Here is a 16,850-nt window from a genome sequence, read left to right on the forward strand (position 1 = left end):
TCAATCCAAACTTTGTCACCGACAAAGATGTTAAACAGCGCCGGTCCCAATACTGACCCCTGAGGAACGCCACTTGTGACTGCTCTCCACTTGGACATCAAGCCGTTGACTGCAACTCTCCATCCAACTCTCTCATCCAGCCAATTCCTTATCCACCAACTGGTCCATCCATCAAATCCTTTTCTCTCCAATTTAGAGACGAGGATGTCATGCAGGACAATGTTAAGTGCTTTGCACATGTCCAGGTAGATGGCCTCAACTGCTCTTCCCTTATCCACCAATGCTGTAACCCCACTGTAGAAGGCCAACAGATTTGTCAGGCATGATTTTCCCTTAGTGAAGCCATGTTGGCTGTCACCAGTCACCTCCTTATTTTCCGTGTGCCTTAGCATAGTTTCTAGGATGATCTGCTCCATGACCTTGCCAGGCACAGAGGTGAGACTGACCAGCCTGTAGTTGCCTGGATATTCCTTTTTTCCCTTTTTAAAAATGGGGGTTATGTTTCCCCTTTTCCAGTCAGTGGGAACTTCACCAGAGTGCCCCAGCTTCTCAAATATGATGGATAGTGGCTTAGCCACTTCATCTGCCAGTTCCCTCAGGACCCGCAGATGCATCTCATCAGGTGCCATGGACCTGTGCACTTTCAGGTTCCTTAGATGGTCTCAAACCTGATCTTCTTCTACACTGAGTGGTTTTTCATTCTCCCAGTCCCTGCCTTTGCCTTCTGCATCTTGGGTGGTGTGGCTGGAGCACTTGCCAGTGATGACTGAGGCAAAAAAGTTGTTGAGTACCTCAGCTTTCTCCACGTCCCGGATAACCAGGTCTCCTGTTTCCTTCCAGAGAGGGCTCATATTTTCCCTAGTCTTCCTTTTATCACCGACATACCTATAAAAGCTTTTTTTTTTTTTTTCCCCTTGACTTCCCTGGCCAGATTTAATTCTATTAGGGCTTTAGCTTTCCTAACCTCATCCCTGGCTGCTGAGACAATTTCTCTGTATTCCTCCCAGGCTACCTGTCCTTCCTTACACCCTTTGTAGGCTTCCTTTTTGTCTTTGAGTGTGTCCAGGAGCTCCTTGTTCATCCATGCAGGCCTCCTGGCGTTTTTGCCTGACCTCCTCTTTGTTGGGATGCATTGCTCTTGAGCTTGGAGGACGTGATCCTTGAATATTAACCAGCTTTCTTGGGCCCCTCTTCCCTCCAGGGCTTTATCCCATGGTACTCTACCAAGCAGATCCCTGAAGAGGTCAAAGTCTGCTCTCCTGAAGTCCAGGGTAGCGAGCTTGCTGTGTGCCCTCCTCGCTGCCCTTGTGCAGGGTCTTGAACTCCACCATTTCATGGTCACTGCAGCCAAGACTACCCTTGAGCTTCACATTCCTCACCAGTTTAGGGGGGCCTAAACTCCTTGTTGGTGAGAACAAGGTCCAGAATAACACCTCTCCTTATTGGCTCCTCCAACACTTGGAGAAGGAAATCAAGCCTACTTGCAGTGAATCAATTAAAGTAATTCTTAAGCCTTACTACTTGTGACTTTTGTGTTCAATAGCGTTTGCTAACATTTAATGCTTTTCTGCTTATATATCAGCTGACGGTGCTTGAAGTGACACCAATAAATAGGGCTTCAGGGGAATTTTAAAAAGCTACTATGTTTATTTCCAGAGGAAGAAGGAAACACTGTTTTACTCTGTTGTTTTGTGGATTTCTACATCAAAGTGCTAAATAGAAGAGTGTTACCTTCTCTGTTACTGGCTTATGTACATGACACCTTCTGTTTATCTCCCAGGGCATCTTTTGCTTCTAAGTATCTATTTTACTACAATGTCTTTTTTTTTTTTTTTTTTTTTCATTCATGGGATCAGAAATTCATAGCTCTTAATTTACTAGGGGACTAAAGTTTGTCCAAGAAGTTGAGCATTTCAAAGCAGGAGGCAAAGACACCAAAGGATTAGTGGAGTGACTGAAATTAAGCAAGTTAAGATATTTTTCATTATAATACTTAGCAGGTAAGACTACAGCAGCTTGCCTTGTAGTAGAAACACAGACAAGAAATATTAACTACAGCATTAAAGGAAAATCTGGGAATGCCATTTAAAGCTAGATTTTCTCCTCATGCTTTTAAAAGGTCAAAATGTATCATGTAACCTTTTCAACTGTGGCTTAAATCAGCTAATGCAAACATCCCTGATTTGCTTTATTTTTGAGACATACATTAGAAATGACTGAACTGTTCCTGGTGTTCTCAAAAACATGCATCTTTCCCTTCTAGCCAGCATTTAATCATCCTCCTATAAAAATGAAACTGCCTTCTGCTCAGCATCAGTGAATCAAACTGATAACACACATCACTGATCCTTTACTATCAGACTTTCCTGACCAGAGGCTAACTGTTGTTTAAGGGTCACTGAAGGATATTGGGGAGCATTAGGAAGTAAAAGATTAGTGCACAAAACAGTTTCTTACTACTTGTTCTTCCACAAACATCTCAGCATACATGCAGGGGTACATGTGATTAAGTTACAGTCACTTCCACAGCAATCTCAGAATAGTTAAGAAGGCATCAATACAATGTGTGGGACAGGATCAAGAAGGCAGGGGCAGTAATTTCTCAAGATGATTTTGCCACTTACAAAGTAACGTGCTTAGACACAGTACCCAATTTCCTTGAAGCTGTCAGCCATTGCATACCTAGACACTTGAGGTATGTACCACTACCCTGTCTTGATTATTGCATTTTGAGTTTGGATTTTACAGGGTGCAGAGAAAGGGTGCTGGCAGGTCAAAAAAGCATCTATGATTCTCTCCACTTAAGACCTATTAACTCTTCCAGACCTTTGCTCAGGGGAATAAACACTGGCTGTTCATATAATGTCCAGAATTGGGTTTTATTTATTTTTCTGTTGATACTGATCAGTGGAATACACATATACTTACTGCAGTCTCCCAGACACAAGAGTAACAAATGTTTTACAAGCCGAAAACTAACTAAAGAGATCACCATAACACCTGAAACTCATAAGGACAGCTTTACAGAAGGTATTACCTATGCCTGTCACTAGATTTTCAGAGCATTCCACTGTCCACCCTATACACTCCAAACTTTAAAAAAAGGCACTTTACAGTGCTGAGAAGTTCTAGTGATAAACAAGATTGTTATATTATAAACCAAATTCAGAAGTTATCAACCAGAAATTATTTCTATGTTAAGTGGGGCCAAGAGAACCACAGAACAGCCCAGGTTGGAAGGGACCTCAAGAGATCATGTGGTCCAACCTTTCATGGGAAAGGGAGCCTAGGTGAGGTTATCTAGCACCCTGTGCCATTGCATCTTGAAAACCTCCAGCAATAAGGTCTCTACCATGTCCCTGGGGAGGTTGTTCCAGTGATTGATTGTTCTCACTGTAAAAATAGTTCTTTCTTATCTCAAGATAAAACCTCTCCCAATGCAACTTGTACCCATTGCCGCTTCTGAAGAGAGACTCCATCTTCTTTGTAGTCACCCTTTAAGTACTGGAAAACTGTGATTAGGTCCCTCCTGAAACTTCTCTACTACAGGCTGAAAAGACCTAACTCCTTCAGTCTTTCCTCATATGGCAGGTTCTCCCAGGTCTTTGACCACCTTTGTGGCCCTCCTTTGGCCCCTCTCCAGTCTGTCCACATCTTTTTTTGAATTGTGGGGCCCAGGCTGGACACAGTACTCTACATGTGACAAGTGCTAAGTGGGATGATCATGTCCCTATCTCTGCTAGTAATGTCCCTGTGGATGCAGCTCAGCATCCAATTTGCCTTGGTTGCTGCAGCAGCACACTGCTGACTCATGTTCAGCTTGTCCACCAGGATCCTCAGGTCACTCTCAGCAAGGCTGCTCCCCAGCCACACAGCCTGTGCTGGGCTCTTTGGTTATGTTGTCCCAGATCAAGGACTTTAAAGTCTTTGTTAAACTTCATACAATTCTTGCTAGCACACTCTTCCAGCCTGTCCAGGTCTCTCTGAAAGATGGCTCTCCCTTCTGACGTGTCCACCTCACCAGCCAGTTTAGTGACATCAGAAAACTTGGTCAGGGTGCTTTCAGTCCCACTGCCCAGATCATTTATGAAGATGTTGAACAGCATGGTGCCCAGTATTGATCTCTGAGGGACCCTGGTTGTGACAGGCTGTCAGCCTGAGTAAAACCCATTCATCATCATCTTCTGACTGCAGCCTGTGAGCCAATTTCCTGCCCATTTCACAGACCACCCATGCAGTCTGCATCTTGCCAATTTGTCCAGGAGATGCCTGTAGGAAACAATGTTGAATGCTTTGCTGAAGTCCAGGTAAGCAACATCCACTGCTCTCTCCATGTCAACAGGAGATGTCATTTTGTTGTAGAAGGTAATCAAGTTAGCCTGGCATGATTTGCCTTTGGTAAACCTGCACTGGATTTTCCCAATCGCCTGCTTCATTTGGTTTGTAATAGTTTCTAGGAGCACTTGTTCTGCCACTTTCCCAAGGACTGAAGTAAGGCTAAAAGGCCTGTAGTTTCCTGGGTCCTCTTTTGGGCCATTCTTGTAGATGGATACGAGATTTGCCCTCTTGCAGTCATCAGGGAAGCCCCCTGATCACCACAACTTCACAAAGATAACAGACAGTGGTCTTGCAACGTCAGCCACTTCTTTTAACGCCCTGGGGTGGATTCCCTCCAGGCCCATCAATTTATGCAGGCTGAGCCCTTGCAGAGGGCCACTACCGGTGGGTCAACATGTGTATTGTCATACCTACTTGATCCTGTGAGCTGGGGTCCAGCTATGCCAGTAGAGATGGAGGCAAAGAAGGCATTGAGAATCTCTGCCTTGTCAGCATTATTCGTAACTCATTTCCCTGCCCTGTTTAGTAATGGGCCTAGGTCTTCCCTGTGCTTCTTCTTAACTGCTCACGTATCTGAAGAACCCTTGCTTCTTCTTGACATCTCTGGCCAACTTCAGTTCTAGCTGAGTCTTAACCTTCCTGTCTGCTCCTCTGCATGCCCTAGCAGTAGCTCTTGTAGTCCTTAATGGGTATTTGGGCACCTTTCCATAGCTGGTATACTTCTTTTTGCTTTTAAGCACATCCAAAAGCTCATTGTTAAGCCCAGGTGGTCCCTTGTTCTGCCTTCTTCCTTTCCCTCTGTAGGTGACGGACTGTTCCTGTGCTTCCAGGATGCTGTTCTTTAAAAACTCCCAGCACTCACAAGCTCCTTTGTGCTCCATGCATGCTTACCATGGAATCCCTTGCATCTGGGCTCTGAGTGTATTGTAGGCGCCTCTTCTAAAATCCAAGGCCTTTGTCCTACTACTGGTCTTCAGTGTATTCAGCAGGATCTTAAGGTCCACAATGTTGCAACTGCTGTATCCAAGCCTATAATTGGTAGTTATGTTGTCAAGTATGTCTTTTCACTTTGTAAGCAGTAAATCTAGCAATGTGCTGTTCCTAGTGGGCATGTCCAGCACCTGTAGCAGGAAGCAGTCTTAATCCATTGCAGGAATCTCATGGACAACTTGTGCACCGCTGTGTTTTTCTCCCAACAAATGTCTGGGTAACCAAAGTCACCCATGAGGACCAGGTTCTGTTGACCTGAGACTTCCTTGAGCAGCCAAAGGAAGGTTTTGTCAGCCTCATCATCCTAGTAGGAAGGTCAGTAACAGATACCTAACATAAGATCCTCCTTGGTGATGAGCAATCTAATCTTGATCCAAGGCATTTGATAGAACTTTTGTGGTTTCCATAGCTTCCCTCCATACACTCAAATTTTTCTTTTTTTATGACATGCAACTCCACCTCCTCTTCTTCCCTTCCTATCTTTCCAAAAGAGTCTGTAGTCATCCACTGTGGTCTTCCAGTCATGCGAGTCTTCTCACCAAGTTTCTGCGATTCCTATCACATCACAACTCTCAGGCTGGGCATGAAGCTAAAGTTCTTTGCTGCCCAGACTATGTGTGTTGGTATACATGCACTTGAGGTGGTTGGACTTAGGGTTCTTGCCTTTGTAAAGGGTTAGGGAGCATTTCCCACTACTCTAGTAGGTGTGCTCATCCACCCTGTTGCTTATGAACATGCAGGTGTCACAGCTCTGGATCCTACGCCCTAGGTTTGTTAGTTTAAAGCACAATTCACTAAGTCAGGCAATCTGCTAGCAAGGTTAGGCTGCATGTGATTACTCATTTGTCCATTTTCCATGACACTTCAGGATTTGTGAGTCCATCTTAACAGATGATTCATGTCAACATCATATCAGCAACAAGCCCAATTAACACAAGTCCTACAGGAATAGGCTGATTTAATGGGCTACTTGAGGCCACAGTCAACTAAGTAAATTCTACATCTGATTGGACACTGGTACATGCTACTGTTTTGTTTCAGTGGAGACAGGATAGACAACAACTCCCCTAAGTGTGCTGCACTATTAAATTGGTAGCTAGTAAGTGGGTATTGTATATACTCAAGTGCTGCTGGCTAAACAGAGGAAAAAAAAATCAGTAGTACAGCCTACCGAGAAACAGCATGGGGATCAGACACAAACATGTGACAAACACATTTCATCTCCACACAAGAAAAATTTCTTCAGGACAAACAATCAGCACTGGAACAACCTCTGCAGGGATGTGGTAGAGTCTCCATCACTGGAGGTTTTCAAGATGTGATGGGACAGGGTGCTAGATAATCTCGTCTAGGCTCCCTTTCCCACAAAAGGTTGGACCAGATGAACTCTCGAGGTTCCTTCCAACCTGGGCTGTTCTGTGATACGATATTCTGGATCTCTAAAGACAAAAATCAGGAAACTCTAAAGATAAGAAAAATAAAGAATGCAGTGAACTTTACTGAAAAAGGAACCAACCATGCCTGTGTGAAACATTTATTAGAAACCTAATGAACAGACTTTCCTTTTGACGCTTCCTCTCTAGTACAATTCTTGCCACAAACCCAGACATTTATTTATGAAAATAGAGGGAAAATATTACTAGGATAATACCAGAATTGTTTAATTTGTTCTTTAGGAAAACAAACCTTTGGAAAAAAAACCAAGCTTAACATACCTCCCTCCTATATTTACACTGAGATTTTCAAAACAGCCTAAAAGGGTTAGATGCACAAAACTTCACTCAATTGGAACTGGAGCTGTATGCCTCCTGCCTTTATGTCTGTGGAATGTGAGCTGTAGATACCAAGACAATTTTTAAAACACAGGTGAAATGAAGACAACCAAAGATGTAGACTTGAGCTTATCTTTCAGCAGTCAGATAAACTGCTCACTAGGAACCAAAACAGCAAGGAAAAGATACATTTTTAGTCATATTCCAGCCACCGCAACTGGACAACCCTTCAGAGCAAAAAGGGGAGCCATTAATGTACTTCATATTGAGCTCTACTTCACTGGCTTCAAAATCACTTATGTAAAAACAAAACTTTCTGAGAAAATTTAATTTCTACATTGTGGAATACTCAACATGAAGAGGAAAGATTTTTCTTTTTTTTTTTTTTTTTTTCTCCTATATAAATAGGAAGAAAACCCCTACCATTAGAGAAAAACTGAAAGGCATTTTGGCATACTTCACTATTAACACAATAGTTAATAGGCACATAGATTCTTTAAGGATTTGCTTTGGCAAGGTACTTAAGCGTATGTCTCATACAAGAAATACCTCAATGAACCTCTGGATCTTGAAGTTAAGCATGTATTTTAGTTACTTACTGAGCGTGAATCAAAGGAATTACAGGGGAAAAACCCATCTGAAAGAGTTTGACAACTTACTAAGTAGACATCCAAAACTGAAGCATTATCATTTTCCGTTTCCAGTGTGCTCTGTTCTGAAGTCAAATAGATGGCACTGTCCTCTAAAGTGAATGTCGAACTTGAAGGCAACCCTTTACTGCAAAGAGAAGGGAGACTACAGTCAACCAAAAATACAAGTTACAGAGAGCTCAGTCATAGCTGAAAATTTTAAAATATGTTTCTCTCTTAAACATAAAAGCTTCAAATACTTAAAAAGAGGGAATGTAAATGGACAAATACAGGTATGTTGACAATGGCTAGATAATTGGCAGCTCATATTTGACTAATGTACACAAACCACAATTTCTATTTTTGCATTAACTAAAATTTTATCAGGAAGTAATACTGTTCCTGAACTCTAATATTTATTTAAAGAATGAAACTATGTAGCAGTAAATGTGGGATAATTTCATTAATTTCAAAATAAATTACTTCCACATTACACATGGTGTAAATTTTGACAGCATTTCTTAATTCAAAATAGGGAAAAAAGATTCAGTAATTAGGCACAGTAGCATTGGACTTTCTCTTGCAGATATGGGATCACTTGCAGCCAACAGTTCAGAAGGGAAAGTGGGAGAAGAACAAGAGTATACTGTAATTAGTACAGCTCTGCAACAAAGTGGTATTTACAGAGCAGGTGCACTCTATTATTTCATTCTTGGATATGATTTTCTGTTCTCTGCTATCCAGAAAGAAAGTAAAGCTGCAAATGCATCTGGACAGGAATCTTATTTTGTTTTGTAAACACACTTGGTACCACAAAGCTGAAACTCTCAAAGGTGTTTTAACGGAGTTAGGTGCCCATTATCCCCTGTCCTCACTAGCTGCCAGAAACTAATAGACTCCAGGCTGCCTTGAAAACTCAACTGTCAGTTTTGCAGAGATGTATTTTAAAAGTTCTTATCTATTTACACACAAGGTGAAAAGCAAACAATTCTGAATTATAACTTGGCATGAAAACATGGTTACAGCCATCAGTCCACAAATGACTAATTTCCACCTCCGTTTGCAGTACTTTGTAGTTTAAGTATGTTTCAGATGGGGTATAATTTCAGAAAGGGCAAAGCTAGCATGCAAAGTAGAAAACAAATTCAAATGCTCAACAAAATAATGAATCATCAGTCACCCTCATGTCATACTGGTATTAAGTGCACAGCATTACCTTTGCCACATTACAATGTTCCTTTTATTATATTGCATATCAGGCATCTTTTCAATAGCAAGACTTTTTCTTGTGTCCCGAGCGTGACCCAGCTCCCACCTGTTCCTTGTAGTCTATTGAGCAACATTTCAGTCACATCAGTTTTCTGCCAATCCTTCATTTTACCGAAGGGGGGAGGGCAGATAGGAAAGGCAAAAATGGTCTGTTGCCAAATGCCGGACTGTGTTTTATCATCTCCCACCAAATAAGCGCTGGCATGGAAGAAATGACCCTTGGCAAAAGGGGAGGCAGGGTGGAGAGAGTCACTTTTGCTTGCAGAATTTTGAGCTTCACTGTTGCACAGTTCAGGCCTCTGGATGTGCAAAGGCCCACATATGAAAACCAGTAACATCAGATGAATGTGCAGTGAGCAGCTACTACTGCTATAAAAATATGCAAAACTACTGGTCAACCCTTCCTTCTGGAAAACAGTGCTCTGCATTACTAACTGTAAAGCAAGTCAGGCAGGCTGTGGTGTATACCTGGCTTTCATTCCTGCATAAGGTTAGGTTTAAAAGCAAAAAAACCTGAAATAGTTATTCCTTTCATATACATATCAGGCCACATCACTGCCACCTTTACTGCTGCTATTTTTAACTTCTTTCCCTTCCAGAAAACCTCTGGAACCTGTACTCAGGAGAAGGTGAGGATTCTGCAATTCACACCAGTGGCATTTTATTTTATATCCTTCATGTATCAGAAGACTAAGACCTAGTGCTCCTGTTATTTCAGTTTAATTCACTGGCTTACTGTGACACTTCTCCTCCTCTCTTCTCTACTTTTCCATTAGAAGGCAGCGCATTTCTTTTGCTTTTAGTTTGTTAAATCATAATTTACGTTCCTTCACAGCCTGCTGTGGACAGCAAACAATAGCAATGTGAGTTCAGCACTCAGTCTTGTGTTTGTTAAACTACTGGTTTTACCTATAACATAGAATAAAGACAGTGCCATCTCCCCTTTGGAGTGTGCCTCTTTTTTCTTTTTTTCCCTACCTGTTACAGAAATACACAATACAGTCAGGCAGAAAATGAGGGTTGAAACAAAACCAGCATGTTAAGAGAAGTCAAAGAGAAGCTCCTACAAATGTCACAGTTTGGTTGTTTAGTAGTTAACTACCTAAAAAAGAGATTTAATATACAGAAACAACTCATATACTATATATATATTAACATACAGAAAGAAAAGGGAGAAAAGGGGCAGAAGTACAAAGATATAGCAATCTTACACACAGAAAACCAGCAGTGACTGAAGTCCCTTGAACAAAATCAGATATGAAAGAAGAGAACGAAACAACACAGATGTCAGTCCACCTTTTTTCTTACAATTAAAGACCCACAACTTATTTGCAGATAGCAATTTCCTTGCTGCTGTGACTTTTCCACTGAATAACTAGGGTAAAACTCTGCAAGTAAGGAAGATTTATCTTCTGCATGAAGAATTGTTTATAAAAAGGAGAAGTGTAGAAAAACTGTTGCAAGACAGAGCTTTCTTTCATATCCCTTAAGCTCATAACTGGAGGTTTTTCTCTATTTAAAAGAACATGCACTATCCACTTTGGGAAGATAATCTGTAAAGTGTATAAAGGAGAAAGTGGAAATTCCAGGTCACTGCCATGTTAATTTCCATCTGGAGCTCATGCTGGTATCAGTATGAAAGCAACTGCTTTTGCCAGGAGCTAAACTGCAACTGCAGTATAGTGCTTTTGTGCAGTAATGTAATAACACCTTCTTAGTTACAGGTGCTTAGTTAGAAATAATTTTCATGGCAGAATACAACAATCATTTTGTTTGTTGTACTTGCCTTGCAATGACAGCATGAAGAAAATGCATCCCAACTGGCAAAGTGACTATGAACTACATGAAGCTATGCATAAGAACAAGATTTCCAATTTTTGTATGAAAAGGGGGAAAAGCAAGAAGCTTTTTTTTTTTTTTAAGGCCTCATCCTTAGTGTTAATGTGGATCCTATTTTAAGAAGCACTAAGTGTTTTGTCCTTATGCTGAAGTGAGGAGAAAAGCCATACTTTGACCTTCTAAATCAGCACACTTCAATACATTTAATAAAAAACGAGGCTCAAGTTCTTTTCCTCTTGAGAAGAAAATAAAATAAAACCTTCATTTTCTGAAGTCCTTCTAAAATGCTCTTTGGATGAAAAAAAATCCTCACTCAAATTAGCTTAAAAAGTTAAAGATAGTTAGGGATAGTTACTTGCAAATATGAAAAAAGGGGTGTTGGGCACAAGATCTTCAGAAGGAACAATTAAATTAGACTGATTTTCTGCAGATTTGTAGAACAGCATAATTTTTACCATTTTAATCTAAGGTTAATACATGTAAAATCCTATGAAGTTTCCAAGGAATAAAGGAAAAATATTGCACTTTGTCAAGGAACTAGCATAACCTAGCAGGATTATCTATTATAATAATACCACCACCACCACCACCACCACCACCACCACCACTGGTGTCCTTCAAACCCTCCCAAATTTTAATTACTATTTCTGTCCTTCTATTTTATTTATACTAAACTAAAGTGACAGTTTTAGAAATAAAAGACTTCTGTTTTCTTCATGGAGAAACAAATATGCCTCACCATAATTTGTCTACTTGCAAGGCAGCCTGCAGGACAGGTAGAACTCTTTAGTCTCCTTTCCAAGTCATTGCACAGCCTTTGAAGAATGGCAGAAAGTGCCAGGTAGTAACAACTGACCGCATCAGAAGTTTGAGCTGTATTTTGTTTTTAGTTATTTGGGTTTTTTTTCTCCTGCAGTGTGAAGAACACCTCTTGTAGGACTACAATTATCAGCTTCTCTCAGATAGTGCCAAAATACAACAGCCAGGAATTCAAATGAGCCACTGCATCACCCCTATTGTGAAGAGTTGTAATGAAAATAGGCTTTGATATCTATCTTCGGATGTCAAATATGCTTTCCTGTAGCATATGCCGCAGAATATTGATCCTCTAAATAGCAGCACATTTGCAATGTCCAATGTGTTTGAAAACTCTTATATAAGCTTTTGAAAAAATTATCAGCTCATTGCATATAATTATATGTGTAATGAGTATAGTTAGTCAGAAAAACATGTTGTAGGATAAATGAGCAGTAAAACTATTGTTCTAAGGTACAATTCAATACCAACCGTTGCAGAAAATCTGTCCTGCATACATATAAATGTGAACAGGCACAACAGGTATTTGTCGACCTGTTGAACTAAATGCATTAATTAGTGTAATGTTTACAGTGTAGAAACATATCACCTCTAAAACCCAACCTTGCATTTCATTTTTATAAATGACATGTGTGTCTGAAAAAAAGGGAAAGTAGGTCAAACATAGTAAAACTACTTTGTAATATTTCACTAACACTGTTGACAAACATCAAAACTACAGACCTGAGAAAACAATAGATATGACTGATCTTCTAAATGCTGCTTCAAGTGAAGGAGTCTGACAGTGAGTCTGTGCTACTACACACACTGATGACAAACCATGACATACGAATCAGTAAACACCACAGTAAGCACATCGATTTCACGACAGTCAACAAACCTATACACCTTTGCAGGTGCCAATTAAGATCACGAGACCTCTCATTTTTGTACCTGACATATGTATGTAGTTGAAAAGAGATGGTGTAAGCAATCAGAATTTAGGAATTGTAATCAGTCTAGATTACAAAATACTGAGTAATAATAGCCAAATCCTCTGAGAGGTACACATCAATGTGTATCAGCCCTTGGAGGCATCTACACTTGAAGTCTGTTCTGAGAAGCTGCTCTGGATCCTCCTCACTAGAAAAAATTAAAGTAATGAAATTAGTCTTGCAAGGATGAGTAGGGAATATGAAAAGCAGCATGCAGAGGGACAAATTTGGACCAGGAAACATTTGCTTATGTATGAAATAACTACTATTACCATTGGAGTTTCACATGCACATCTGTGTATTTAACTGAAAAATAAATTTAAATGTCAAGTTAAAAAAAAGTATAGGTTTTCTTTCTACTTATCAACAACCAATTTGTTTCCAGAAACATTGGCTAAATAATTTATAAAACTTCTTTTTTCTATGAAGGAAAACACTTACAAACTTTTTAGGGCTCTACTAAAACAAATTACAACAAAAAGTGCTACAAACAGGGCATCAACAGCTGAATGGGATTAGATCCATTTAATTTAGTAAGCACAGAGGCATTCCTACTTCAGTACATATGCAGAGATCTTCACAAGAAAGCTCACAGCAACATAAGGGGCTGCTTTTAAAATGGAAAAAAAAGGAAAAAAAAAGGAAAAAAGGAAAAAAAGGAAAAAAACCCCAACACAACACATTGTTTAGACTGCAGTGACAAATTACGTCACTCTGTTCATCCAGCATAAAGACACAAAGGATCCCATCAAATTAGGAAACATGAAAATGATAACTCTTTAAAATGATGTTGATGAAGCTTATGATAATTCTGCAGACTGGCTTATGATATGGTAGTACATCTCAAGGGAAGATACTACAGGGAACCAAAGTGTGAAGCAACATTGTATATTTCCTGATACTGCAATTCCGTGCAAATCCTGGAAAAGCTCACTGCTTTCAGATATATAGTGCTGTTTTCACACTTACAACAGTGAGATTAAAAAAAAAAAATCCAAAAAAAGTCATATATACATATTTGCTAATGAAGGACACATTCTTGAGCTAATATTCCTTCCACAGGGCTACCAATGTCTGTTCCCTAGTAACTGTTAATCCCAATTACCTGATGATAAGGTCAGGTAATGTCACAAGTACCACCAGAACCTCAGATCTACATTGGCCTACTGCAAACAGAACATCAATTTTTCAGGAGGTTTTTATTTTTCTGAATGGGTGGAGCACCTTGTGAACATTTTACCAAAAGAAGGGTCCCTCCATCATGAAAGTGAAATAAACCTTGGAAGAGAGCAAAGTCTTCTCACTATGCCTTGAAGCTGCCTACCTAGATAGCACTAGAATTGAGGAAAGACTCAAAAGCAGGGGCTAACATCTCTTGTTATTCACCAGAACTTTTATCAGAAACTTCTAGACAGTGCCTTTGATCAAAAAATAAATTAAAACAGGTATGATGTAAACAGGGTACTATATTTATTTACTGCTCTCTCTTCTATTAATTATTATGTTTGCTTAATATCCTGTTGAGTTACATAGTGGTAGTACTCTTTCTAGAGATGTTTTGAGAGGATGAACTTTTGTAACAGGAAATGTAGTCACCTATGAAATGACAGAGGCTACTTTTCTGAAAAAATTATGTACCTTTACATATCAATATATATATCTAGGCTTACAGCAGGAACAGGTGAAATTAAAGGGTCACTAATTACAAAACACCACGCAGGATCACTTGCTCAAAGCAGATTGAGGAACTTCTGTTCACAGGACTAGTCCTTTAGTCTTTGTTAGGTCCTTTTTCCATTGCCAGGACACTGACATTTGCCTTTCGGGACAGCACTGATCCGCTCCAGGGACAGAACCTCTGCTTTACAAAATACTTGCCTATCTTACCAACTTTCATTACAGAAATACTCCTGCTAGGTCTTCTAAAAAAATATCTTTGTTACTGCTTTCTTGCCACACTTCACAGCTAAATTGTTGAAAATTTCTCAGAATCTCCAACAAGGGCAAATATACTATGGCAAAATATGAAGTCTCTAGTTTTGCACAGTTACTAATAATTTCTGTGTAGAGTTTCTAGCCTTTATTTTATACACAACCCTCAGAATATCAGTGGGCAAGCAAATAGTTTACATCTGAGAATCAGTCAGCTCTCCTTGCTTTGCTGGAGCTAATGTCTGCTCTGAATTTTTACTTGCCATATGGTATTTAATATTGAATCTAAATACCTACACAAAGAAAATACTTAATATATTAAGAGAAGTCTCACATGCTTAAATAATACATCAGTAGAGCAGCATTATAACTACACACACTAAATTAATTTCTTCGAGACTTATACATTATTAAGTATTCTCTAATATCTCAATGACTAAAAGATTAAGTGTAAATGGCTCAGAAAACTTTAAATGGAGAAAGAACTGTATTTCTTTTTCATGAAATCTAGATGCCTCACTGATCCCTTGGTACTGATGCTAACCACTTGGTAGCTGATACTAAGGACTGACAATCCTTAACCATTTATACTGAATTCCAGGATTACTCAATATTCCTCTGGCTATGAAAGTAACTCATATGACAACCTGGACTTCAGTGAAAAGCCAGTAGGAAAAGCAAATTTCAGACTAAACTTTCTTAAGACTATGAACTCCACAAGATAGAGATCATCATACTAGGTATATGTATGAGGCTTAAGCCATTGAAAGTTAGACATGCCTTAGTAAATCAATGAAAAAGTTGCATCATCCAGATTTGCTTTACTCTTCACATTTGAAGCTAGAGACTAAAATTTTATATTTTTATATGTGTCCAGGACAAGCATTTATATGCCAAGAAAGATTCTCTCTTCTATTCCCACAAACACTCCATATACCAACTACAATAAACCCAGATATTAACTTCCAACACCACTGGAGAGGGGACAATTCTGTTCACTTAGGTGACATTGTTTTCTTCTAATGCCAGCCTATATCATTAAGAAAATAACAAACTGTAAGATGAAATGAAATATATATTAGTCTTTTGTCCAACAATGCTTTTTTGATGCTTCTTCAGGACTGCAGGTAGCAGTGTTATGCTCTTTAAACCAGTATTCTTCAATCTGCTTTTCTGCTAAGTTCTTTGCTCTGTAAACCTTATCACAGTATTGTTCCAACAGAGCATAATGGAGAAGCAAATAAACATAAATTGTTTATTTGATTAAGTACCCCTGAACACTTTTAGACATTATGCATTAGTATTAGATATGTCATTAACTACTACAGCTGTAATCCTATAATAGGAAGAAAAAAAAAGAATGACAGTATACCTTAAAGCATACAAAGCTTTTTGGATATGAAGAAATATAGCTTCTACCATAGAAAAACTCAAAACATGGAACTTCTGCATAAAAGAGTAAAAAAAAAATCTCATAACTAATCTCTTAACAGCAATGCACACGCTATCAGCAGTTGGTAACTAAAAGATCAAATTTCTGAAACAGCATCATCCTAGCTGCACTGATTGCCAGCTTTAATGCAAAATTCTGGTAAGGCAAAGACAAATTGGCAGGGTGGAGCACCGGAGAGAACAAGAGAAATCCCTATATACACGGTGTATCAGAAAGAACACTTCAGTGGAACAGAGCTTTTGTACAATTTCAACCGTGGACTGAGCTCTCATCCTTAATTTTTAGATTGAAAAAGAAGAAAAGCCAAGCAACTCCCCCCCCATTTTTACAGTTACTTTCTCCCATTCAGTAATGATCAGACACGAGTGTGCTCAATGGTGCTGTGCCCTCCTCTTGCTAAAGTAGTCTATTTTATCTTGGTTCTTAATTAAAAAAGAAAAAAAAGAAGCAAAAGTAATTCTATCACAGGAGAACTGGGAAAACCTTGTTTTTCTTTAAGCCACAACTACATGTTGCTTCAATTATAGTCAAATTTTCTTTTTCTCCCATGGGGATTTCCCCAGTGTCTCAGTGCACCTGTTCCTAGCATTGGAGCCTTCAAGTCTTCTTCTTCCACCTAGCTGCTTATTTTCATGAGGCTTGCATGAATTTAATCCACTTCAAATCAGATTCAGACAAATTTGTCTAAGCTTCAGAAGCTAAGGGTGGTGGGTGGACAGACAGAACATTTAAACTTAACACAAAAAAGTTTGTTTACATAGAAAACCAGGCTGGCAAAAGGTGTGATTAAGTTATCTTTACAACAGGAAAACTAATACCTACAAATCCCTTCCACTGA

General features: G+C 39.4%; 1 protein-coding gene across 7 annotated transcripts in view; it reads right to left on the reverse strand.

Annotated features, from left to right (window-relative positions):
- The window catches only part of PIP5K1B (phosphatidylinositol-4-phosphate 5-kinase type 1 beta), a 124,068-nt gene that overhangs the window by 6,462 nt on the left and 100,756 nt on the right, over positions 1-16,850 (reverse strand). For all 7 annotated transcript variants that reach the window (XM_069776560.1, XM_069776558.1, XM_069776553.1 and 4 more), the window contains one exon: positions 7,760-7,877. In XM_069776560.1, the coding sequence (XP_069632661.1) occupies positions 7,760-7,877 (118 nt within the window). The remainder of the gene's footprint in view (positions 1-7,759; positions 7,878-16,850) is intronic.

Source organism: Haliaeetus albicilla, chromosome Z (assembly GCF_947461875.1).
Source record: "Haliaeetus albicilla chromosome Z, bHalAlb1.1, whole genome shotgun sequence".
In the NCBI taxonomy this organism is placed as follows: domain Eukaryota; kingdom Metazoa; phylum Chordata; class Aves; order Accipitriformes; family Accipitridae; genus Haliaeetus; species Haliaeetus albicilla.